This window comes from Zootoca vivipara, chromosome 1 (genome assembly GCF_965207765.1).
Source record: "Zootoca vivipara chromosome 1, rZooViv2.hap1.1, whole genome shotgun sequence".
Taxonomy (NCBI): domain Eukaryota; kingdom Metazoa; phylum Chordata; class Lepidosauria; order Squamata; family Lacertidae; genus Zootoca; species Zootoca vivipara.
In genome coordinates this window covers 49,980,156-50,006,116 of record NC_142582.1, presented here as the reverse complement: position 1 = coordinate 50,006,116, position 25,961 = coordinate 49,980,156, and the positions used below count along the sequence as shown (strand labels likewise).

The 25,961-nt window shown below is 44.7% G+C and overlaps 1 protein-coding gene across 5 annotated transcripts in view; it reads right to left on the bottom strand.

Annotated features, from left to right (window-relative positions):
- CFAP65 (cilia and flagella associated protein 65) overlaps nucleotides 1-25,836 on the bottom strand; it is a 40,897-nt gene extending 15,061 nt beyond the window's left edge. The window contains exons 1-23 of one of the 5 annotated variants that reach the window (XM_035127255.3): nucleotides 25,700-25,836; nucleotides 24,544-24,626; nucleotides 23,962-24,143; nucleotides 22,761-22,863; nucleotides 21,261-21,427; nucleotides 20,121-20,317; nucleotides 19,027-19,172; nucleotides 16,757-16,979; nucleotides 15,932-16,197; nucleotides 14,996-15,196; nucleotides 14,391-14,753; nucleotides 13,451-13,588; nucleotides 11,877-12,122; nucleotides 9,358-9,582; nucleotides 8,887-9,045; nucleotides 7,727-7,892; nucleotides 7,503-7,631; nucleotides 6,262-6,478; nucleotides 5,893-6,021; nucleotides 4,616-4,792; nucleotides 4,085-4,151; nucleotides 2,469-2,579; nucleotides 132-323 (exon numbers count right to left, since the gene is read on the bottom strand). In XM_035127255.3, the coding sequence (XP_034983146.1) occupies nucleotides 132-323; nucleotides 2,469-2,579; nucleotides 4,085-4,151; nucleotides 4,616-4,792; nucleotides 5,893-6,021; nucleotides 6,262-6,478; nucleotides 7,503-7,631; nucleotides 7,727-7,892; nucleotides 8,887-9,045; nucleotides 9,358-9,582; nucleotides 11,877-12,122; nucleotides 13,451-13,588; nucleotides 14,391-14,753; nucleotides 14,996-15,196; nucleotides 15,932-16,197; nucleotides 16,757-16,979; nucleotides 19,027-19,172; nucleotides 20,121-20,317; nucleotides 21,261-21,427; nucleotides 22,761-22,863; nucleotides 23,962-24,143; nucleotides 24,544-24,618 (3,879 nt within the window). In that variant the 5' untranslated portion in view covers nucleotides 24,619-24,626; nucleotides 25,700-25,836. Of the gene's footprint in view, nucleotides 1-131; nucleotides 324-2,468; nucleotides 2,580-4,084; nucleotides 4,152-4,615; nucleotides 4,793-5,892; nucleotides 6,022-6,261; nucleotides 6,479-7,502; nucleotides 7,632-7,726; nucleotides 7,893-8,886; nucleotides 9,046-9,357; nucleotides 9,583-11,876; nucleotides 12,123-13,450; nucleotides 13,589-14,390; nucleotides 14,754-14,995; nucleotides 15,197-15,931; nucleotides 16,198-16,756; nucleotides 16,980-19,026; nucleotides 19,173-20,120; nucleotides 20,318-21,260; nucleotides 21,428-22,760; nucleotides 22,864-23,961; nucleotides 24,144-24,543; nucleotides 24,769-25,365; nucleotides 25,494-25,699 lie in introns of those variants that run through there. The other 4 variants (XM_035127245.3, XM_060278167.2, XM_088652666.1 and 1 more) reach the window with 4 other exon arrangements.
- Between the last annotated feature and the right edge of the window lie 125 nt (nucleotides 25,837-25,961).

Below are 25,961 nucleotides of genomic sequence, written 5' to 3'. Positions count from 1 at the left end.
AAAATGGGAATGTATTAGAACTCATGTGAACAAGGGCAGTCAAAGAAGAAAGTTATAATCAGCTAGGTAGGGATGCTATGGGGCACAAATTCCCAAAGGAAAGTGCTTGTTCTTAAAGGTGCCAGCCTCACCGAGTACATTTTGGCTTCCAGTGGTGAAAAGATCCATTCCGTGTGTGCTGTCAAGCCTGGACCAATCTCTCCTCTTGGATTCAGGCAGACAAACACCTCATGGTGGTAATTCTCTTCCTGTACTTTCATCAGAGCATCCACTTGGATTTCATACACTGCAGTTGTGGCACCTCCATTGTACAGTTCATAGATCTGCAAGAAGAGAGGGGAAAGACTGGTCAGCACTGGCTTTCAAGATGCTCACATGTTCTGGTGTGGCTTCTTCTGGGTCTTCTATTATGTAGTCCCTATTAGAGGAAACCTAAGCCTGGCAGCTACAATCTTAAATGTTATTCCTTAGCAGAATTCCAAAGTTCTACATCAATCTGTGACAGCTAACCAGTTAGCAGTATTTTCTCAGAATGCTTGGAACAGTTCAGGAAATGATGTGAGAAAAGGATTCTATTTGAGGTATTTTATTTACCTCATTCTCTGCTAGGTGGCAAATGAAATGGACTGGATGAAATCAGGATGAAGGAGGTTCTCCCACAATACATATGCAAGAGACTGGATCAATCAATGACTGATAAATGAACATGTAGAGCCATTTTTTTCTAATATGGACTGTTGAGTGCAGTCTAACTGCTGGGCACAACGGAAAATTAAATGCAGGAGCAGAGGGGGATTTATAGAGAAGTATCAACAGGGGAAAAGTGGGGTCCTGAACCCTTGTGTTAAGTGATTCTCCCATGCAAATGCTCCTCCAGCAGTTCTCAAACCCCTTTCAGACATTCCAGTCTCTGGGCTCATCCACACTTCCACTTGTCCTAGGCCTAGAAAGCATGGGTCCAAGCGGTTTTCAGCTTGTCTTGTGCCTGTCAGACCCGGAGGGTCTGAGTGGTTTTCTGTTTGCCCCTCCTTAGTGCTGAATCGAAGCAAACATCAATACACAAAAAACCCGTTTGACGTTTGCTCTGATTCAGTGCTAAATAGCAGGTTTTCCGGGAGAAAGCAGTGGGACAAGCACAACTCTGGATGAACCCTCTGTGGGAAATGAATTAAAATGGCATGGAGTAGCTGCTGAAAAGGACAATTGGTGACTGGGGCAGGATACCAGTCCTCCCCTGCAAATGTGCCTGTGCCTGCATTGGCCTTAAAAAGCACTAGAAAACCCATGTTCACTTTATAGTTTGTAGCAGCACTCTCACCCAAAGCATACGTTTCTCCTGCCAACCATCACCCTGTTCCTTCTCTTTTTTTCTTTTTCTTTTTAATTTGTTTGCACATTTTTCATTTACAGTCAGTTATAATTATTCCAGTTACATACATCATCTCCTAACTCTTCTCATCTGGAGTTCCCAACCTACTTTTCCTTTACATCCTAACCCAGTCACTTTGGTTTGCTGCAACTCCTAAAGCTTTCCAATCCTTCCCCTCCTTTCACTCTTTGTTGTGTTTTCTGGTGTTCATATGTTTAACCCTACTTGTAAATTTATATTTATACCACTTCTTTTTAAATACTCCTCTAGTTGTTTCCACTCGCTTAATACCATTTTTCTCTTTGTATTTCTTATTTTGGCCGTCATCGTGGCTAATTCTACATATTCTATTAGTTTATTAAGCAACCACTGGTCTTTGATCGGGGTTTTCCTCACATTTTAGTGTATAGTACCCTTGCTGCTGCTGTTGTGTAAAGGAAAAGGTTTTTGTTTTTTTACTTTTTCTGGAATTTCCTGTCCTATTTTAGCTAACAGGAATGCTTCTGGCTTCTTGGGAAAGGAACATTTAAGCATCTTCTTTAGTACTTAGTAAATCATTCTCCAGTATTCTTTTTTGCAAATTCGCATTACCACATGTGGATTAACGATCCCTCCTTGTCTAAACATTTCCAACATAAGTTGGAGCCTCTTCTATACATTTTAACCAGTTTGCTGGGCGTTAAATGCCATCAGAAGATCATTTTCGGGATGTTTTCTCTAATTGTGTAACATGCTGAGAATTTTATCGTGTTTTTCCATATTTTTTTCCATGCTGATAATTCTATACTAGGTAAAGGTAAAGGACCTCTGGGCGGTTAAGTCCAGTCAAAGGCGACTATGGGGTGCAGTGCTCATTTTGCTTTCAGGTTGAGGGCGCTGGCCAGGTCATGTGGCCAGCATGACCGAACCACTTCTGGCGCGAACGGAACAGTGTGACGGAGGCCAGAGCGCACAGAAACACCGTTTATCTTTAATTCTATACTGTTCCTTCTCTTGGAAGGTACCTGCCCATACAGATCTGGACCTTTGAATTTTCTTTTCTCCTCATTGCTTTACAACATTCTGTTGGGGGGGGAGGGAAATACTTTTGATACCTCACCTGTTTAGGAGGCTCATAGGTGCCAATAGCAATGGGCGTGAACATATGCTTGGTTGAAGTGAAGTGAATGTATCGGCGCTCCATTTGCAGTGTCACACCAATAAAGTTCAGCTGCAGGTGCAGAATAATTGTAGGGGTGGGGGGAGGAATAGACTGTTAGTTTGTACCATGCAGATCACAAACACAATGGATTACAAAAGCAGAAGACATCTTGCGCTTGCTTCACTCAGAGGGGCTATGCAGAGGAAAGTGTAACAGTATGAAAGGAAGGCTTTTTCACTCTTATCCTTCGAAGATAGTTGAAGCAGTATGACTTCAGGGAATAGCTTGGCAGCATTGTCAGGAATTCTTCTCTTTAACTCTCCCACTGAAGAGGTTTAGGGAACATGCAGTTAAAGAGTTTCTGGCCACCTGGCTGAATAGGATGTGTGCCCCCCAACCGGGACCCCTGCACTCAGCTGCCCCTCTGGGCAGCTATCAAGACTTGTGTCAAATGGGCAGAGCCAAGGGCTTCGCACAAAGGCACAGTTAAGCCTTGTGTTTTCACAGCCTGCTCAACAGGCTGGATTTTCAGCTGACAATGATCCCTGAAGTGGGGCAGCGGGGAAAAGAAAAATAAAGGGTGATGGGAACACAATACTCTCACAGGAAATCTTGGGCACCTAGTGGAGGTTCAGTGGGCCATGAGAAAGGTGCCCACTGGAGCACAAGGTGACTTTGACTCTAACTGACAAGTCGAATGGGAGAGAGGGGGGAAAAACAGGGAAGGCAGGCAAAGTTCAGAATTTGAGACCAACCAAATGCAGGAAACATGAGGGGCATAAGGGAAGATGGCATGAAGTAATAAAAGGACTGTGGCTCATGTTTCGGCTTGGGAGGAATGATCTGACCCACAGCCCTTCACAAAGTTATCTAGTCAGGATGTGAGCCAAAAGTGAGGTCCTTGTCAGAGAGCTGGAAATGAGAGGATGCTTCCCACAAAAGTGCTTGCTGAAGGGAAAATTCTGCCATCCATGTGGCCTTACTGTGCAGTGAGTAGAATAGTAGAAATAAAATACAGTGGTACCTCGGTTTACAAGCACAATTGGTTCTGTACTTAACCTGAAGCGAACTTTCCCATTGAAAATAATGGAAAGTGGATTAATCCGTTCCAGACAGGTCCGTGGAGTACTTAAACTGAAAATACTCAAACCGAGGCGTACTTAAACCGAGGTATGACTGTATGGTTATGCATGAAGAGCTATAGTTCTAGGATAGGTTAAGGTGTTAATACCTGAGACCTATGGGTATAAGACAGTATACAAATTTAATTAATAATAATCAGTGCTTTTGGGGGGAGGTACTCAAAGGTATGAACTGGCATCACTCTGTTTTCTTGTTTAAAAGTGTGGCACTTACTGTAACAACTTCATGGTGAGTATTTTTCTAGAAAAAAGCACTAATAATAATAATAACCAAAAGGCATACTTTGTCCCTCCACCCAAGAGAAGGCAGCTTCAGGAAAACAATGTCTCCTACTGCTATACCATTAAAGGAGCCTGACTGGCTATAGGAAAGGGTTTTGGAAATCCTCACCAGTGAGGACAGTTTCTGAACCTCTCAGCCTAGTATCGTACCAGAATTTCTCGGCCATGGGAGATCTTCAGCAGGACTGGAAGCCGATCAGTGCCAATGAAATCATGTCTGGGGGGGACAAAAAACCAATATCAGAAACACACATAGATGAAAATGTTCCAGGCTTTTAAGCAGGAGAATCCTGCCTCAAACAGCAGATTAGCAACAATACATTTACCTGCCAAGAGTTGCACTGTTGCAGGTAAAAAGCCAGAAGGACAGATATGTCTGGAAAGATACGTTCACCTAGAAATGCCTCATTTTCTACAAACTCAGGGCACTGAAAATTTGGGCTTTGGAGGAAATAGAATCCATGCAGCTGTTGGCTTTTTCATGGTGCAAGGCTATGTCAATGATGGTGACTTTTTCTGCCTGGGTGTCACACTAAGACAACCTTGATAATGCCCAAGGACAGAAGATGGCATACTCAATGGGCCCTTGTGCTGGTGGATGCTAATTAGGAGTTGACCTTGGTGTTTGGGTTTGGGATCAATTTCCACATGGGGAAGGAAGGAACCACAGCATGTAGGTACCTGTAGGATAAGTGTATGGTTTGCTCTTGCCCTGGAAGCAGCTTTCCTGCCTTGGGGGAAATGGCAAAAAGCTGGTTATCCTGGATCCGCATCTGATGCAGCTCGCTGGGGTCAAACTCTGTGCTTTCTGCCCAGTATTCCATTTCAATCCTCTGGTCAGAAGGAAACAGAAAGGCCCTGGGAAGCAGGCAGAGCAAAGCAAAAGACATCACTTAATATTGGAAACCAAAAAGAATCAAGATATGAAAACCAAGAGAGCAGCCTGCCTTATGGTCACATTGACAAAGCTTCCCAACCCTGAGCTGGGCAATATGCATAACATTTAAATAAATAAATAAACTGCTGCACCCAGGAAAAGCTGACAGTGGGCCACCTAGTCCAACTTCTTGCTTGAGGCAGGAATTGAGAGCTAGAGTATCCTCAGCACTTGTCTGTCAAGTGTCCTAGGTGTGATTCAGGTATTGCAGGGGGTTGGACTAGATGTCCCTTGGGGGCCCCTTCCAACTGCAGTTCTATGATTCTATGACTATCACTAGCAACAGGGAGCCCACCTGCACCATAGACCATTGGTTCCATTGCTGAACTGCTCTTATTGTTAAGATGTTTCTCCTAACAGAAGAGGAGGAGGAGGAGGAGGAGGAGGAGGAGGAGGAGGAGGAGGAGGAGGAGGAGGAGGAGCTTGGATTTGATATCCCGCTTTATCACTACCCGAAGGAGTCTCAAAGCGGCTAACATTCTCCTTTCCCTTCCTCCCCCACAACAAACACTCTGTGAGGTGAGAGGGGCTGAGAGACTTCAAAGAAGTGTGACTTCCCCAAGGCCACCCAGCAGCTGCATGTGGAGGAGCAGAGACGGGAATCCAGTTCACCAGATTACGAGTCTACCGCTCTTAACCACTACATCACACTGGCACAGATACAATCAGTCCCTGTCTTTACTGTGCATGTTCATGGAATCACAGAATTGGAAGGGACCCCAAGGGTCATCTACTCCAACCCCCTGCAATGCAAGAATCTCTAAAGCCATAAACATTTAGTTGTGCCATACAGAGGGCCACGGAGCTCTTTGGGACATAAAGACCTGCAACCTGGCCACCAGCAGTCCTTCCAACAGAGCTTTTGTGTATCTGCATGTTAAAGAAGCCATGTCTGCACTGTGAGTCCTATGTAAGTTCCTGCTAGGGTAGGTGGCTGTTCTAGATGCCTGCCACCAGAATTCTACAGGGCTGTCCTAACTATTCCCTCCTTCGTTAGGGCCAGGAAGTGGGGATTACTCACCAGTTCACGGGTATCCCCCCATTGTTTTGTAGCATCAGCACAACTACTGAGGGCACACTTCTGACAGGAGCTGCACCAAAGTTGAAATCCAGCATGACAGGAGTGTAAACCGGAGGGATTGGCCGTGTGCTTCAAATGAAAGAGAAAAAGGATGTGAGAAAAATCCATGAGGAGGTGTTCCATGGTGGGGCTGGAAATCCCAAGTGTGGTTCACACGCACACCATATTTCCTAGCACTTGTTTGCCAGAATAGAAAAGGGGAAGGAAGCTGTTGTTTCAGACTGTGAGGAAATCAGGAGTACTGTATCCCTGTGTATGAAACAGAAGAACTAGGGGTTCAGGATCTGGCAGAAGACAAACTATTCTTACCTATGCCTGGTAGGCACCCTGAAGGTGAGCTCCTGTGGTGTTGGATCTAGCTCCAGATACTGGTTCAGTCTCTCCAAAGAGAAAAGCCGCCAGAGAAACAGCTTACTGATGCCACTGGCACTTCCTGTCCCACAGGCATCCGTGATGCAGATGGATGGATAGACACCTGTTGCTGTCACCTGGCACAGCAGCTGCTTTTCCCCAAGAGGATTCGCGGCTTGCATGGGGAGACAAAACAGACTTGCAGACTAGGCATCATAAAAGTAAAACTTTTATTATTTTATAGATGTTAAATGTCTCCCTTCCCCCACATCTCTCCCTTCCCCCACATTTGCAGATTGCAAATCTCCCTCAAGGCTTTGCTACTTCTTGCAGACTCTCTGCGTTTTTCTACCGCATGGATAACAACAAAATGCTGTTCCTAGAAAGGGGGCCATGGCTCAGTGCTAGAAGATATGTTACAAGAGCAGACGCTTTTAGAGTCAATCCCCAGTATCTCCAAATAGGAAAGGCTCCTATCTGAAACCTAGAAGCTACAGCACCAGATGGACCAGTGGTATGATTTCTTTCCCCAAATAATGCTGAATTGAACTTTGTTCTGCAAGTGTCACCAGCACCTCCTGGCTATTGTTACTGACAATGAAGTCAAGGGAGAGCAGATGTCAAGCTTGTGGGATCTACTTTTTGGGGAAGGGGTGAGAAACCCCTGAGGTTTCTGCACCATCCTTCATCATTTCTCCACTCCCTGTTACAGTTTGGGAGCCTACAAACCAGTTTGCATTTTGGGTGAACAACAGAGCTATTCCCTTCTCTGTTCAGCCTATTATTGCACATGGAAATCTTGGGCATTACTGTCAGTGAAGTGGATTCATACAGGTATGAGCTTTCCACAAATGATTAAAGATGGTTGAGGACCACACTTTCTTCAATTGTGAGAGAAAGCCCTCAGGTTTAAACAAAGTAGACCCTGTACCCCAATGCCAGATATTCATTTGTGGGCTGAATAGGGGAGGATAGAAGCAAATAAGGTAAACAGGGGAGCTCTCTTTCTGCTTCACAAGCCCACAGTTTAGGCCAAACCTTCCATTACCACATTCCTCAGCCACACAGGTTTTCTATAGGTTTGATGTGTAGTCAAACAGATGGAGCCTTTTCATCTGGTGTGGAACCTCTCCCTGCTGAGCCCACCCCATTAATAATATCCTTGGTGTGAGGCTGCTTTCATACTTTCCATTTCTCACCTTTGGGAGTGGAAATGGCATAATAGATTGTCCAGATGTAGCGCAATTGGCGGGTCGGCCTAATAATCCCGCGTACAAAGATCTTTCCCCGAGCAGGAATTGTCCCTTTGTAGTGGTCAAGTTCTATTGCTGTGAAGAGGAGAGACAAAAAAACAAAATTGTGAGTATGGAGAGAGGCTTTAGGCAGCTGCAAAGCACAAGAAATCTGCCTTTCCATTAAATACCTAAGGAGTCACTGGCAACTTCTTCAGGGTCACATGGTCCAGTGATCAACTGCTCCACACTAAGGATGTATTTTAAGCAGCAGGCTCCGTTGTTAAAGAAGGCAAATTCACATGACTGTGTACTGCCAACCAGGATGTTGCCAACTTCTACCTGCTCTTTTTGTCCCTGCAGAGCAAGCACAACACAGGAAGTTTATTAAGCGACACTGACAATGGGTATTCCATGCAAATAAATTCTGAAATTTAATACACTGAGGAAAAAGAATAGCATCGGGAGGGTAGGCCAAGGGTCTCATTAGGATCGCTATTCAATCCATCACTGCCAGCAGCAGTGTTTGTTTTTTCCTGGTGGAACCCCCAGAACACAGTTCCAGGAACTTTTTTTTTGTCAAATCTGCTCACCTTCTCTGGTGGGTGCAGCTATCTCCCTGAGCAAAACCCTCTTCTCCCAGCCTCTTCCATGGTCTGGGGGCAAATCCACACGCCAGAGCAAGTGCTAAGCAAGGGCTAGGGCACTGTTGCTGAGCATGGCCAAAGGGTGGAGCGAGTGCATTCCCAGAGGAGTGGTTCGGCACTCCGCTGTTCCGGATATACGTTGCAGTGTTGCTTGGCGAGGGGAGGAAATGCAAGCAGCCCTCCATTTTCCCACCAGAGAGCGCGGCAGCAAGCTGCAGAAGGGCAGCCATGGAGAGCAGTGGGGTAATGTCACTCATGGAAGGGGCGAGCGTGTGGCAGGAAATGCTGCTCTGCCAGCAAAGGTCAACCGTGGGCTGGATGACGGCAAAAACAGTGGGCCCTCTTAGGAATAAGACCCTCCAGCCTGCTTTGCAAAGCCATTCCGAAAACTTGTTGGCCTGTTCGTTGGTGAGTGACGATGCCAGCATTGGGAAAGAGCAGTGTGTCTCTGAGCAAGTGCAGAGTGTTCACCCTCTGACCCACCCCACCCCTTGCAACTGAGCAGTACTTTTTTTCTAGAAAAAATGCACTGGCCAGCAGGTAGAGGCTTCGTAGCACTACCAACTGGAATTCCTGCACTACCTGGCTTCCATAAATGCCAGGTGTCATCTGGGTACGCTTAAACTATCAGTTCTGTGATTGCACTTGCACCCTCTTCCAATATGGTCTTGATGACTTCTCCTGCCCCGTATGCTGTCACTTACTGTTAAAGTGCTCTGTGATCCTTCACCGATAACCCGCAGGATATAGCGGGCAGTCTTTGGGGTATGGCCTTCCAGAATCTCTTGCTCTCTCCACACTATCACCCAACTCCGCAGAAGGTATTTGATCTGCTCACTGGGAGTGAAGGTCCATGTCTGAGCCTGAAATCGCATGCGAGAGAGAAGGCTGATCAGGAATTCACAGCACTCTGCCTTCTTGGGGTGCAGCATCTGGGTGAGCAGGTTGCTAGGGATACAGGGGAACCCACAGGGAGAACCCAACTTCCTCTCCTCCCCATTTCCACACCCAGAAGCATGCAGGGGTGAGTCCATATATCTAACAAAATATTTGTCTTTGGCACTGGTTTCGCATTCATTGCTATCTTTGGCTTGGGCCCAAGGAGGACTGTGCTATATTTCAATGTAATTGCTTCAGATTGCTTAGTGGAAACAGAGTGACCAAGGTCTACTCACCAAAGCTTCATTGGGCAATATAGTCCCTTCAGCAGGCTGTACAGATAAAAGGTTTTTGTCTGACTGTTGGATTTTCCACCTGAAGAGCATGGGTAACCGGGTGCAGTTCTTGATAGTGAAGGTGCGTGAGGAGGAGCTGCCCACATATGTGGGTTTGAAGTACAGGCTGCCATCACCTTCTAATAGTAAGACCAGGGGCTCAGCGCTGCTCTGAAGGTGGAGCTCCTGAGGAAGCAAACATCAGCAAGAATCTTCAGCCAATGTTGAAAGCCACAGCACTTTCACAGGAAAGTTGAGCCAGGCTCTAGCTGGTATGGACAGGCCTGGGAAAACTGAGACACTACACAGAAGGAGGCACAAGGGTAACGCTGCCAAAATAGTTTTTTTCCATTTGTGAAGTTCTAGAAGTGCCATTATACACAATGGTTTTCAAGTGCAAGGTAAACCATTATACTGAACCAGGAACTGCGTGAAGGTGTGTGCATGCGATGGTGTATAAACATCGTCTATAGCACATAGATTGAGACAGAATAGCCCGGCAGATGTGAGATGCAGCATTCCTAACCTCCTCTTCACCCAGGAGAGAAACAAAGCAAGCTGCCACTGTAGTTTAATTCTCCATCCTCACGTCAGTCTCCAGCCTGACAAATTTTTGGCAGGCTAAAAATTTTTGGAAGCTTATTTAAACAAGAAGAGTTTGGATTTAATATCCCACTTTATCACTACCCTAAGGAGTCTCAAAGCAGCTAACATTCTCCTTTCCCTTCCTCCCTCACAACAAACACTCTGTGAGGTAAGTGTGGCTGAGAGACTTCAGAGAAGTGTGACTAGCCCAAGGTCACCTAGCAGCTGCATGTGGAGGAGCGGAGACGCGAACCCGGTTCCCCAGATTATGAGTCTACCGCTCTTAACCACTACACCACACTGGCTCTATAATGCTGATATAAACCAAAACAAAATAAAAAAACTTCCTTCCAGTAGCACCTTAAGAGACCAACTAAGTTTGTCATTGGTATGAGCTTCCATATGCATGCACACTTCTTCAGATACACTGAAACAGAAGTCACCAGACCCTTATATATAGTAAGAGGTTGGGGAGAGGTATTACTCAGAAGGGTGGTGGGAATGGGTGATTGGCTGATAGGTGTGGTAAACCTGTTGACAACTGTTAACGACTGCAATTGGTCTCACAGGAAAAAGCAAGGGGTGAGATGGCTAAAAATAGTTTTATCATGTATAATGAGATAAGAATCCAATGTCTCTATTCAGACCAGGTCTCCCCATGGTTTTAAGTTTGGTAATAAGTTGCAATTCAACAACTTCTCTTTCCAGTCTATTTCTGAAATTCTTTTGTAATAAGACAGCTACTTTGAGAACTTGTATGGAATGTCCTGGGAAATTGAAGTGTTCTCCTACTGGTTTCTCTGTCTTGTGATTCCTGATGTCAGATTTATGTCCATTTATCCTTTGGCATAGGGTTTGTATATAGCCAGGCTCTACATTACAGCCGCATCTGTTCGAACTCTACAGACAGAGACTCTCACCTAAGAGATCTACAGCAAACCTTTTTAGAACTAAAATATCCGCCCGATGAAGTTAAACAACAGAGCAACAGAGCCAGACTGATACCCAGAGAGAACTTGCTGACTTAAACTGATAATTTTGACTTTAAGTGTTACAAGTTGTCTTGGGACCTATTTTGCAGCTGATGAACAGAATGAAAAACAAAAATAATGCGCACTTCAACCTCATTCAGCCCATGTGGAAGACGACCAAAAACCATACTACTTTTTAAAAATAGGGTAGATGTGGTTTCCAGTGCATCAAATAATTACCGGTATTTTTATTACCAACCTTCACCCTAAGGTCCCAAGGAGGATCACAATAATTTAAAATACAACATTAAAAACCATTAAAACAAATTACAGTCACACGAATAGTGTGGCTCCTCAAAAGAAGCACCTCAAGTACTGAAGCATCAAACTAAAGAAAAGAGATTAAAGAAAGGTGCTGATGTGGGTTGAGTGGGTAGCCATTTTTTAAAAGGCTAAACCAGGCATCCCCAAACTGTGGCCCTCCAGATGTTTTGGCCTACAACTCCCATGATCCCTAGCTAACAGGACCAGTGGTCGGGGAAGATGGGAATTGTAGTCCAAAACATCTGGGGGGTCGAAGTTTGGGGATACCTGGGCTAAACAAATGCTCTCACATTGAACTATTACAGCAGGGGTGTGCTTAGCCTCCAAATCATTAGAATATTAAGATAAAGAAATTAGGGCTCACAGAATTGTAGAGTTGGAAGGGACTACCAGAATCCTACTGCAGTCCAACCCGCTGCAATGCAGGAATCTTTTGCCAAGCGTGAGGCTTGAACCCACAACCTTGAGATTAAGAGCCTCATGCTTTACCAACTATTCCAGGGTGTTACAGACAGGGTGAAAGGGTATGTCCCTCTTCACTGTATAGTGATAGAATGGGGCAGAGAATGAAAGGAAGATTCTACCTTTTCCTGCCCCTACCTGGGTGAAGGAGGGCCAGAAATTGAAATGCATGGACAAGATGTGCTGCTGTATAGATGTTTCCACTGGGCAAGTTGAGAGGAGAATGATCTGGTGAGCTCCAGGTGCAATATACCCACAGTTGGGCTTCACTAGGATGGAAGGACACTTCTCCCGGCTTAGGCTGAAGCTTATGGCAGTGGTACCCACGTTGGAGAGCAGCATGCTGCGATAGGTGGTGATGTTTGGGCTCACCGGAGGGAAGACCTAGAAGACAGGAAGAGGTTTTGGTTGGAGGAATACCTCATCTGCATTTATTCTCTTCTTAGCATCTCTGCCTTGAATAGCCAGTTGGGAAAGGCTGCACTTCTTCAAAACAACGAGGGCCACATAAAATGTATAAAATCCAACTCACTTTCCAAGATCAGATCCATGAATTTAACGTTCCTACCCCTTTTATTGACTGGCGTAGCAGAACAAAATTAAAATCCCATGCACAGCTATCCAATGATTACAATCATGGAGTCTTTTGCAAGCTACACCTGTGCAAAAATTAATCTCATTTTGGAAGGGAGGGGGGTGATTCAGAGGCGACATACAAATGCACATGCAAAGGGAAGTGTGCACACATGATTCTATTGTGGGGTTACCTCAGCTTCCTGCCATACTCTCACAGGACACACACTTGGGGTTTCTGTCTTGCTTTCCAAGCACCTTGCCTACTTATCTGATCAAACATTTGTTCAGCAAGGTTTTTAAGAAAAAAAGTTTGAAAACACTTTTATGCTTTAAAACCTTCTCTGAGGGTGTGTGGGCAGGGGAGAAGATTCAATGATTGACATAAAGGCTGGCCAATCTTTCACTGTGCACAGCCTTTTCAAGTGCAAATTGGAAGTATGGGTTTCCCCTGAGCTTAAACGGACCAAAGCACAAGTGTGTGTCCACAGCAAGCTCACCCACTCAAATGTTGTAAGTCTGTACACACCCAAATAGAATTAAAGGAGGTATGGTCTAGTTCAAAAACCCAGGCTTGGACAAGTGCCTCCTGTTGTAAAGAATAGGAAAAATGGCCTTCATTGTTATTGTTCCCATTTTACAGATGGGCAAACTTTGACTCCAAAAATAAAAGGAGGGACTGCAAATATGTTTTTACCATACTATAAAACTGGTAGGTATTTCCCCTTGGAGGTGGATCCCTTGTTGACCTCTGGTGTCACTGACTGGGTTGAGGCACCAGCCGAGGCATGCTAACCCAGAAACTCTGCTAAGGAGAAAATAATAATTTCCCCCAAAATAGAAGAGGAAAGGGAAGAGATCAAGAAAGCCACTCCAATTTCTACTTTATCAGGAAAGTACACGATGCAAGGCTCCGGCTAGGTTTGTAAGTACACCAAAGCAGAAAGAAAGCTGGAGTGACCAAATGAGCCCTCAATCCAGTGTGCCTAGATCAGTAAGTGCTCATCTCTGTGGCCACTGGGTGTCCTCATCACTACTTTCCGAAATTTGTTCCCTTTCTGGAAAATGGAAAGAATAGAAACCAACAGGCAGTAGATGAGAAACACCCCACCCCAGAAGGAGAAGGCTACCCCTCTCACCTTGTGGCAGTCCAAGTCATACTTTGGGATAAAGTGCTGCCGCCCAGGTTGAAAAGTGTGTCCGCGCAAAGAGATGGCTAAGTCCCAGGATGGGCACATGGTGATGGGCTCCTCAATGTTGTTGAAGTTCCGCAGCACCTGCCAGCGACAAAAAAAATAAAACTTATTTATTTTAAGATTTGTTAGTCACTTTAACCCAGGCATCCCCAAACAGATGTTTTGGCCTACAACTCCCATGATCCCTAGCTAAGAGGACCAGTGGTCAGGGATGATGGGAATTGTAGTCCAAAACATCTGGAGGGCCGAAGTTTGGGGATGTCTGCTTTAACCTGCCAAAGACAAGCCAAAGTGACTTACAACCAAACTAGGGTGTGCTGGGATCTCTCTGATGGGCAGCACGATACAGCAGGGCTTCATCTGTGCTCTACCTTAATGCTCTGCCATGGGGTTCCAAGCCAGAATTTTGTACCAGAAAGAGAACAAAACTGCCCATCACTAATCATCATTTTTTTATATATATCTGTTCCCTCTTGTCTTCTCAGCGGACGTGGCAATTTAACGTTTTGCTAGAGAGTGCTTTTGCCAAAAGGTTCTGTACTAACCAGCCAACCAGCCCACGTTGTGATGGCTGAACCATCTTTTTTTTCTTGCTGTCCTCGCGACCAGAGAAAATTCTGAACCCAGGACAATGGGACCATACATTTAAGCACAGTAAAATGCACTTTAAGCACATGGCTTCGCCCCAAGAATCCTGGGAACTGTAATTTGTTGGGGGTGCTGGGTATTCTAGCTCTGTGAGGACGGAACGACAGTTTCTTAGGAGGAAGTCGTAGGCTTTGAAAGTGCATTGAATGTGCTTTAAATATATGGTGTGGATCTGCCGAGGCTTGAATTTCAGTGCCATAAATGTCAATGCTTTGGACACCAAATTTCTACTCACCTTATAGAAGGCAAAGCCCTCCAGTTCAGCTGCATACATGGAATTGAGCAAAGAAGGCTTGAAGGTGACATGGTAAGCCATAGTCTTCAGAGGTGGGATGTCGCAAATTTCTGGGATCACTTGAAAAGGACTATGTGGCTTGTTTGTCCATATAACCGTGATTTTCCCCTTTGTGTGATTGGTCACGCAGAAAGGGAGTGGTTGTACCTCTTGAAGCTTTGCACAACAGCCAAAATCATACTCCTTGATGCTAAGGCTAACGTGGGGAGGAAACACCGTGAGGTCACTGCTTACACCGTCATGGAAATATTCAACCATGGGCTCAAGGGCAGGGTACTCTTCAGGAGGCTTATCCTCCAGCATCTAAAAAAGGGGGGGAAAGGAGAGGTGTATGCCTAAACCAAAGAGAATCATCTTACTCAAGACAACATTCAGCCCCCAGGCCTGAGCTTCCCATCTCTGCTATACTCAATAGAGTGCACTCTGGTACTGGAGTAAGCACTCAAAGTCTAGCAACTGTGATCACATGCAAACTCGGCATGGGCACCAAGACATCAGTGATTCTGTGGAATCTACCTCTAGGGGTGCAAAACTGAGTACTGTACCTCCGGTGGGAGTGTGAGAGCTCCGGTTTCATCCACCAACAGTTTGCCCTCCTTCAACATAGTGCCCAGGATGTCCGGTGGGAAAAAGGTCAGTCCTCTGGCCATGTGTGTCTTGTACCTGGTAATGTCGCTCAATCTCAGAATGTTTGGGTTCATTGTTTCCGAGTGGCAGGTCCCAATCAAATCTATGAATAATGGACCCTGAAACAGCAGAGACACGGTGACTGAACAGTCCACTTCATCTGCATTCTTTACAGGAATATAATTTTGCAACTTTCGCCCATTAATATGTTGTCCCAAGGGCCCTTTAAACATCATCCCTCCCTGTCCCTCCAGGGACACTTTTCCATAAGCAGCTCCCCCACCAACTATGGGAGCCTTTAAATGCCAGGTGTGAAAGGGCCAATCATGTGGGATCTGATCACAGAATAAGCTTCTCCTTGGGTTTCTGGGTACTGATTCCATGAGAAAGATCGACCATGTGGGTGGTCATTTAAACATTTACTCCAACTGCTCACAGAAAAATAGCTCCGGTGTGGTTAGGGTGACATTTAAAGGGATCCTCGGTCAAATTTTCCAGTTATCTGGAACCTCTGTTCATAAGAGGGACAAGAGCTATCGAGCAGAAAAAAAGATGCACTAGGTCAGGGCTTGAGGTCTAGACACACATTACAGGGTCATGGAGGTTAGGGCTTGAATAAAATGCTGTGCTTCTAGGTCTATTTAAGAAAAGCTATCCAAGATGTGGAGAATAAGGCATTGGCCTGAGAAAGCCTGAGCAGTTCCATTAAGGATATTTGCCTGATAAAGCACAACAACCAGGCAAAAGCGAGGGTCTTGTTCTCTCCATGAAATGGCATTCAACCACCCCCTGCTTCACTGGAGCACATAACCAACAGACCTGTTTCAATGGAAGATGTATCCTAGCCCTCTTACCTGATGATGAACTAGGCAAACCACTCGCCGGTAGAAAATTATTGGGTAGGTGGGTTGGAAGGTGACCTTCAGTGTGATAGTGGACATCCCATCCAAGATCCCAACAGGACAGTCAAAGGAAAAGATACTTTGTTTGCAGTCAATGTTAAATTGATAGTAGGCTGGAACATCAGAGTTATTGGTCATCTCTAGGGGCTGAACTAAGTACTCTCCAAGGTTAATGCAGCTAAAGTAGACAACGGGGTGCTGAAAGGAAACCTCGGGACCTGGAATGACAAACAAGGCCAATTTTCACACCATTGCTGCTATTGAGAAAGGAGGCTGTTTTTAGTTTTTGTATACCAATAGTTCCCAATTCCCTGCCCTCCGGGGTTGGTTATTATTGTTGCTATAAAAGTGGTTGATCCTCATCACCTATCTTCATTCAGCAGTGCTCCCAAATATATAGACAGTCTCACTCGCACAGCGGCAAGAAGACATGCACAGAGCCCCCCTCCCTCCACCCAGATGGGGTCAGCCTCTTTCTGCTAGGAGGGCAGGGTTCCTTTTGCTAAAATCTCAAGAACAGACACGAATAGAGGTCCAACCCAAACAACCTCTGGTTGCAACTTAACTATAATATACAACAACTCGCAACTCTTCAAATGCAGATGCTATCGGAAAGTAGCACCAGCACGGCTTTGAAATCTTTGGATAAAATCTTTCGTACATGCTCAATATCCAGCAAGGTACCATAACCCAAATCTGCTGGAATCAGAAGCAAAACACTGGTATATGTGCTTTGATGAAGCACAGAGACGCAAAAGGGCTCTTACTGCCTTGTACCTTTGCATGACCCTGTCACCTTCAGCACAGAATGGGTGTGGCTCCCAGCAGGCAGAACAGTGAAGTAGTCCACACTCTTTACACCCACGGTGTGTGGACTGAACCTCACAGGGATGACCGCCTTCCCACGAGCTGGAGCAATGTTTTGGGTGGAGTCACAAGAAAAAACACGATCACGAAGCACTACTTCCTTTGCTCTCTCAATCCTGAATGGGGCACTGACCTGCCGAGAGACAGAAAGTGTTATCCTTCCACTCACTGAAGAGAGAAAAGCCTACAGCCTTAGGCCAATCCTCTAAATTGGCAGTTTTTTATTCTGATGGAAACTTTGGTAAATTCCCACACAAAACACTCATAAACCCCTTTGAGTAATTGGTGATGCATCTGGAGACCAGCAGTCTTAGCTTCTGAGACACTGTATTGCAGGAATATAGGAATTAAAAAGAAGAAGCCGCCTTTGTGGTCCTGTGCCTATGCTGCCGGGGAAACTGTACACAGAGATCAAAGACTTCAGCAGAATGGAAACTCACTAGCATCTGCCTGCCCTCTCTACATTCTACAACCATTCTACAACCAAGTGTCTCCATTAAATCCTATGTCCAGGCTCCTGCCATTCTTGGCAGCTGAGCTCTCTGCACAGACTATAAATTCCCCTCAAAATTCCCAAGCAAAGGTTGCCACCTACTGTGTACATCTAGAGAAAACTTCCACATTGTGTAGATGCTTTCAGAGTGTTGATGGAAGTGTGGTATTCAAAGAACGAACAACAAATAAAATAATTTATTATGGCAAATGTAAAGTATGCAGTCAATGTTTACAGCTGCTGTTTACAATTAAGTTGTAAAAATCTAAAAGTTCAGCCAAGTGTCTCTAGCAAATGACTGCAATTCATCCTCATTCAATCATTCACTGGTATAAGAAGTTCACTATTGCTAATAAATGTCCCAAACAAGGCCAATGTCACAATCCTTTCTAACATGTACTGGTACATCTCAAGAACCACTGTTCTGGAAAAAGTGGCTGATGCTTCGGCCAAGCCTCACTTTGTCCTTCCCCACTCCAGGTTCACAGGACTCCACTACACTTCCAGACTTCGCTGGACCTTCGCTGGTAAGTGAAAACAAGTTGACTACATTGGTGAAGAAGCTTCATGACTTTTTGGCTCACTCGTCAGAAGAATCTGAGGATGCAAAGTCTCCTCCAAGATTATCTATAGATAAATTTGGTATGGTGGAAAATATTCCAACTCCAGTTCCAACTCCAATGGAAAACTGCAGGGAAGAAGGTAGCAGCTCTTCTGAAGAGTCCAAATCGTTACGTTCACTACGTTCCAAAAGGCTTGCTTTGATTATTATAAGAGCAGAGACATCAGCTGTGGTGCAGACGGAAATGATTATCAGTGTAGATGGTGTGCTGATGGTGGAGAGTTAATTTGCTGTGACACTTGCTGTAACACCTTCTGTCAAAAATGTGTATTACAAAACTTTGGACAAAAAGCACTATCAACCATACAGGATGAAAGTCTATGGAAGTGCTATAGCTGCAAACCAGAAACTTTGCTGGATTTGGTTACACCTGTGATATTGTGTTTGAAAATTTAGAACAATTACAGCAAAATAAGAGAATCAGAGCTGAGCACTATCCACCATTGAACCAATTGGTAGTGTAACTCCTAATATATTCTGGCTGCTGGGATTCTTGCAAAAAGTGTCAGACTAGGTAGACAATTTAGTGAGGAACTCCCACTGTTCCTAAGCAGGACTTGCTCAGGATCACTTTAGAGAGATTAGTTGTGCCTTAACTACCAGGAGGCCCTTATTTTGTAAATTTAGGGCATGTTTTGCCACTAGTTTCAAAAACATTAAGGTAAATGTACAAGGCTAAATTGGACATGTGGCCTAGAATGAGTGAGGTGCATGCGGGGGAGGGGCACACAACACTCTGCAAGGGCTGAGGGTGAAGGAAATGCATAAGGGTTGAAAAATAAGCCCACAAAGTGATCATACTAACTGGCCTCGACACTATTCTGGATCAGTACTTACATGTGAATTACACAAATCATGAGATGCTTGAGTAAAGCTGGAAAGACAGATGAACCCTTCATCACATGTCCAAGACATGTCAAGATTTTACCTCACTATTGCCCAACCATGGGAAGCTTTTCTGAAAAATATAGGCATGTTGTAGGCACTGACAAAGCAGAATATGGACATGTCCTCTAGGTCATGATAATAAATCTGCTTGAAAACTCAAGGATCAACTTATCGTACCACAGACACATTGAAGACATCCACATATTTTTCTACAGTGCTGCCAGCAGCCACAGCGCCAAAGCTGAGCACATCCCGGAAGTTTCTAAGCCTGGCATCTTCACACGAGTCTCCTGGCACATTCACCAGCAGGTGGGGATATTTAGCTGCAGAAAATAAAGATTATTTTTTAAAGCCAAAGGTGGAGCCTTCCTACACTGAAAACATATTGGTTTGGGCATTTGCATCACTGTGTCAAATATCTAAACTGAAGCAAAATCATTCAGTGACCAGTAATCTGCCTTCTGAACAGTTCTCAGGCCATGAACTTTCTATTCAGGACAGAACCCCTCTAAATTATGGATCTTCAAGAACAAAACACATGGAAATGAGAGAAATCAAACTTCCTATAAACATGAAATGAAACAGCATTTATCCTTGTGCAAGATGGGGACTGCCTTTGGAAGAGCACAGGGATTAAAATGGCTGCTCCATGGGGCCTTTTGGAGCCTGGAATATCTATACTATATTTCATAACATTTATACGCTTCCTTGAATGGATATAATAAATAAATAATAATAATAATTTATTATTTATACCCCGCTCATCTGGCTGGGTTTCCCCAGCCACTCTGGGCGGCTTCCACCGAATATTAAAAACAGTACAGCATCAAACATTAAAAACTTCCCTAAACAGGGCCGCCTTCAGTTGTCTTCTAAATGTAAAATAGTTGTTTATTGCCTTGACACCTGCTGGATAGCTTAGGCTATCTAAAAATATAGCAGATACTATGATGATTTCTAGTAGGCATTAGGTATAATTTTAGGCAGCTGCACATAAAATAAGAATATGTGGCAAAATTAGATAAATTGCAAGTGAGTGAGAACAGGTGAAAAATGAGGTGCAGATTAGAAATGTTCTCAGCAACCAGGAACATCTGAAAGCTAAGACCTTTTGCAAAACAGCAGATGGGACCCTGTATTACAGGACTCCTTTAGCTCATGGGGTTTCAGGGTTGCAGGTGAACCCACAGGCAAGAACATAGATACCCATAAAACCTAATGTTATGGCCTAAATTGTGTGCCCTTTTGCTTTAGAGTTGAAAAGTCCTCACCAACAGCTTTCAGCTGGATGGCCTTTTGCTCCGGAGTATCTCCAAAACTGCATATTGCCGATATGTTGTGCACTTGAGCCATCTCAGGTTGAAATATCACTTTCATTGTGCACTCTTCGCCTGGATCCAACAAGCCACGAGAAGGAAGAATGCAGAAAGAAGGTGGCACCTCCCAACTAAAGCATGTCAGTAGTTCCCTAGAAGAAACACACACTGTAAACCTGGGATAAAGGTAAAGGTAAAGGGACCCCTGACCATTATGTCCAGTCGTGACCGACTCTGGGGTTGCGGCGCTCATCTCGCATTATTGGCTGAGGGAGCTGGCGTACAGCTTCCAGGTCATGTGGCCAGCATGACAAAGCCACTTCTGGCGAACCAGAGCAGCACACGGAAATGTTATTTATCTTCCCGCCGGAGCAGTACCTATTTATCTACTTGCACTTTGATGTGCTTTCGAACTGCTAGGTTGGCAGGAGCTGGGACCGAGCAACAGGAGCTCACCCCATCACGGGGATTTGAACCGCCGACCTTCTGATCGGCAAGCCCTAGGCTCAGTGATTTAACCCACAGCACCCTCAAGGCCTCTCTGCCTGACCCTCAGGACTCTCCCCAGGCAAGACGACCTCCAGAGCTGCACCTCTCACGGGCCCCACATTGCACCCTCCTTGTAGGTTTTTGCCTGACTTGAGTACATTCATGAACTACAACAGTGATTCTTGCCTGCCTAGGTGGATAGAGAAGGACACTTGGGGGTGAAGAAACTAGCCTGCTGTAGCAATAAATTCCTATTTATTGCTCTGCCTACTTTCGCCATAGGCTCTGCCCACCAGCAGCATGTGGCCCTCAGGAGGTAATGTGGCCCTCAGGCTGAATAAGCTTCCCCACCCCTGCTGTACACCAAAGGCTTTAGAGCAAAAGAGCTTTTCTCAACATCTCATTTGATAGTGTCTTTCCACAGTACGGTATCGCAAACAGATGCCCTTTGGAAAACTTAGGGGCACTCTGTGTCTCAGAGGTAGTATATGGAAAGACATGATAGCAATCTCCAATGGCAACCATAGCAGGAATGGGTCAACTGTATGAATCCCATCCTAATCCAGTGAGTAAACAGCTTTAGAGGCTACAGACAACTGTACTCACCCATCATTGTACATGGTAAAGGAGGCCTCTGTAGAGTCATAGACAGCACATGCAGGAACCTGAATACTCTCTTGGAAAAGCAAATCAAGGTGCGGTAGCTTGGCTACCAGAGCAACAGAAAACTCTCCTTCTGCCTTTTCAAAAAGAATGCTGTCTTCATACTCTTTCTGCATAAGAAGTGGAGAGAGAAGAGGCTCATCTGGCTGAACTCCATGCCAAGTGCAAAGAACAGGCAGGCAACTTCTACATACACAGAGCAGGAGTTACAAATTCATGCATTCCCAGAGATAATAAAAGGACTGACTGAGCATGAGCAGCTGTGCTATGCTGTGATTAGGTCAACTTATTTCAATGATTTCTGTCCCACATTTCAAACACTTTTTTTCCCAGAACAGCTTACGTAACAATATGCGATACAAAAAGCATATGCAGACAGCAGCGTTAAAAACCAGCAGAAAAAAAAAACCTATACAGCAGACTCGGTCATAAAATACCACACAGATTTAAAATATATTCAGATAGCATCTACAAATTGTAGACAAGAGGGCCTATCAGAGAAGAGAATCTACGGCTGTGGTGTAACCTCCACAAAAAGAAGTTCTGTTCCTTGTACCCTCCAATCAGATCTTAACTACTGATGGGCCCTAGAGTCAATATTATGATGCAGACTACCCTTAAGATAAACTGCTCCTGGGACAAATTGAGCCCGAAAACAAAAAAATTCCCCCATAGCCAGTGGCAGAGGAACCCTCTCCGGCACCCGGGGTGAGACGCCAAGGGGCAGGGTGGGACGCTCAGCGGCACATGCATGACGTCTGTATGGACACCCATATGGATGGCACGAGCCAGCGGCAGCCCGTACAGATTGCACATGCACAGCAGCCGTATGGACACCGCACGCGAGTGGCAGCGTATACGGAGGCCGCACGAGCGGCACCCCTACTGACTGCGCATGCGCCCTCGACCGCTCTACAGCTGGGAGAGGCAGAAGGCATCTTGTCACCTCGCCCCCCCCCCGATGGCACCCGAGGCGGCTCGCCTCCCCCTTTTGTACACCCCTGCTCATAGCTCATTAACTACAATATTTTGCCACTTTGCTGAAAAAAATATTGTGAAGTTGGTGCAAATGAAAGGTGAACACAACAGTTTTGCAAATGTCAAGGACATATGTTAATTGCACTATTACCAACAGATCAGTATTTTTACTGTGCTCAAGAAATTCTGCCCTGCTTCCCCCAGATTTGAATTCCTTTCTGTTACTGAAGTGGGAACTGCAAATCAAATCAGAATTCATACATTTGTGACACCAAACAATTAACAAGTTTGGGCTGCAACAGGAGGTGCACAGGGCAGTACATTCTCCCAATCTTCACATAGGCTCGTAAGTTCAATTGTCATCAACTTTCCTTGCCTGCCAAGTTAGAAGAGGACACAGAGAACACTGCTCTGATAGACTGGTGCTTTTGGAAGAGAGGTAGGTATATCCCTGAACTGGTTTACCTTTTCCAAAGGGCAGAAGATGATGGGCAAAGTTATGGACATCCCAGGACTCAGAATAATTGGCTGTGGGAAAACAGTATTGAAGAAACGAGTTGTTGGAGGCCTGGAAACAAATCAAAACTAAGTAACCATGGAACGTGGAGATGGAGGTGATACAAAACAGAACAAAAAGCATGACTATGAATATTTAAGAACATTTTGTATGTTCTTTTGTATGAAATAAATAACATTCTGAAAAGTCAAAACAAATCTTGCACTGTCAGATTTAAAGATACTTAATATGCAGGGAAAATACTTTGAAGAGAATAGTAATAAAAATGTTAAAATTCAGCACCAAATAAAGACCTACCTATTTGCCCTGGCATTTTTAGTGTTGCGTTGTAATAACTGTAGTAGGCAGCCAGTGCTGTGTTTTCAGCAGTTTTTTTAATCATTAAGTTAGTTTTATTATTTATGGTTGTTTTTATGGAATTTTATGGAATCTATCTTATATCCCAGTCTTGGCTGGGGAGGGCAAGATACAAATAAAAGATGATGATTCTTATTATATCCTGCCCTGGGATCCACTGAAATGAAGGGTGGGTTATAAGCATTTTACATACATACCATACCATACCATACATAGTAAAATTATGGTAAAAACCAGAATTGCTGGAAAAGTACACAATACACCTATCAAATGTGAAAAACCTAACAAACTATGCAATCTGTTAGAAGTTGCCACGCCAGTAGATAAAATATATTATGGTGGCAACCCTATGCATATTTACTTGGGTGAAGTCCTACTGAAATCACTGGGAGTTACTTCTGAATAATCATGGCTAGGATCAGGATGCAGGGGTTGCAGTGACCATCCAACATGTACACATTTGTGCAATGTGAAATATCAGCAAAGTTTTACTCAACAAAATAGGGTTGAGTGGCGAGTGGCAAATGACTACAGTCATACCTCAGTTTAAGTACGCTTCGATTTGAGTACTTTCAGTTTAAGTACTCCGCGGACCCGTCTGGAACGGATTAATCCACTTTCCATTACTTTCAATGGGAAAGTTCACTTCAGGTTAAGTACACTTCCGGTTAAGTACAGACTTCCGGAACCAATTGTGTACTTAAACCGAGATACCACTGTACTGCTGGAGTGGAAAGAAATTGCAAGGCAGAGAAATGGCAGCTCCTTTTGCCTTCTACATGGCTTACACACCTGAACTTCAACTTCTGGGGTTTCAAACACACATTTCTCAAAATGAGGTGTTTTGTGAATTCTTTTCCTAGACACCATCCTTGCCAGGTGAGACTCTCAGGTACTTCAATACCCCAGAAAATATTCTTGGTTTTTCTTGCAGTGAAGAATGAAGGCTTCTTCCGCACAGGCACCACCAGCTTCTAAAGAAACAAAGAAAAGCAAGTTGCCATGCTGCTCATTACTTCATCAGAAAGTATCCACGTGAGCCCAAAGATTTAACAGGAGAAACTATGCCAGTGTTTGCCACAAAGTACACTGGAACAGATAAGAAAACATTCTTGTTTTGAAAATCCTACCCAGCTGCATAGAAAGTTGAGATAATTTTAATCTGTTTTAGTATTTTAACTTTTGTATGCTTAAAAGTAAGGTTGTGAATGTTTCTTGATTTTATTGATTTATCTTTTTTGTAAACTGCTTTGATGTGTTTTACAATCAGAGTAGTAATTTTATTAAATGAATAAAATGCCAGTGGAAATTACTCACAATTTAAAACTTGAAGGCAATGAAAACTATCAGCTATATAGCACAAAGATTACTCACCTGCTTGGTACCACGACCACCGAATCTCTGAAGTGGGTCTGAGTTGGCTGTGTATCTGTACATATGTGTCAGCATCTTTGCACCTGAGAGAGCCAAAGAACATCTCAATTGTAGTACAGCAAAGCTGCTGGTGACAGGAGAAGGCTGTTCTCTAGGGTGAAAATCTGGCAATAATGGAATTATGGGACCGATTACTCCGTTCCACATAAATTGAAAACAAAACATTTAAAATAAGTAATCTTATGTTTCTGTTTCTATGGGCGTTGCTAGGTACTTTAAAAACTCAGGGCACCGATTTGCATATGAATAAGTATTTTGTGTGTGTGTGCAAATTAGGTCACTGAGCAAATAAAGATGCTGGTTGAGGTGGGGTCTCCCTGGCACTGTGCTTTGAAACATGCCCAGCAGCAGCGCTCCCCCCATGGTTACTCAATGGTACGCAGCACTGGTACCTCTTTTTTGTTGTTAAAAAGTGTGGCACTTTTAACAGCTTCATTGTGAGTAACAGCAGGGCTCTTTTTCTAGAAAAATAGGTGCCCAAGAGCATGTAATTTTTCACACTTTTTAAGAAGGGAAACAAAAAATAAAATAAAAATTCCTTCCAGTAGCACCTTAGGGACCAACTAAGTTTGTCATTGGTATGAGCTTTCGTGTGCATGCACACTTCTTCAGATACTCCCTTTAAAAAGGGAGTGAAGGACAGGAGATCTGGAGTGCACAGTGGGTGGTACTAAGTGGAAGGAATATCTTGCTTTCGGTAAGCACCAAGAGGGCGGCGGGAGTGTGGAGGTCGGGCGTCCTGGAGCGGGTACCGGGTCCTACCTAATATTCACCTTCCCACAGCTCAGGAGATGGAAATCCTAGAACAGGCGAAGAATGCGCGAGAGGAAGATCAAAGCAGGCGACGAACGCGAAACCGGCGTTGCTACAGAAACGAGACGCGGAAATGGCCTATCCGAGTAACTAAGTACGGCCGCCGTGGAGGGACATTCCTATTGCAAAAGTGCGTTTGCGGGCCGTCCCGGGAAAACGAGACCAAGGTGTGCGCGTCGTGAATGGGGCAAGCTGGGAAGCAGCAGGTCCAGCCAGGAGGTTTAGTTTAAAAATAAGAAGGAAGAAAGGAGATCAGACCCCCCACCCGCTCCGCTCCCCGTACCTCATAACGAAGCTGGCCTGTAGAGAGAGCGCTCGAGCAAGAAGTAGCATTTCTCCTCCCCTAAGAAAGTGGCTTCTTGTCAAAACCGCCGCCAACTTCAAGAGGGTTCTGTTCCGTGTGTAACCCTGGCATTTATTAATTTTTGCCAGCTGCGGCTCACTGAACTAGATGAAGGCAGGTGCTCGAAGAAGCGGGTGGGTGTGTCGCGGGCGGGGCGATCTAATGATCTTCTAAAATGCTGTGGTCCTCCAGATGTTTTCAC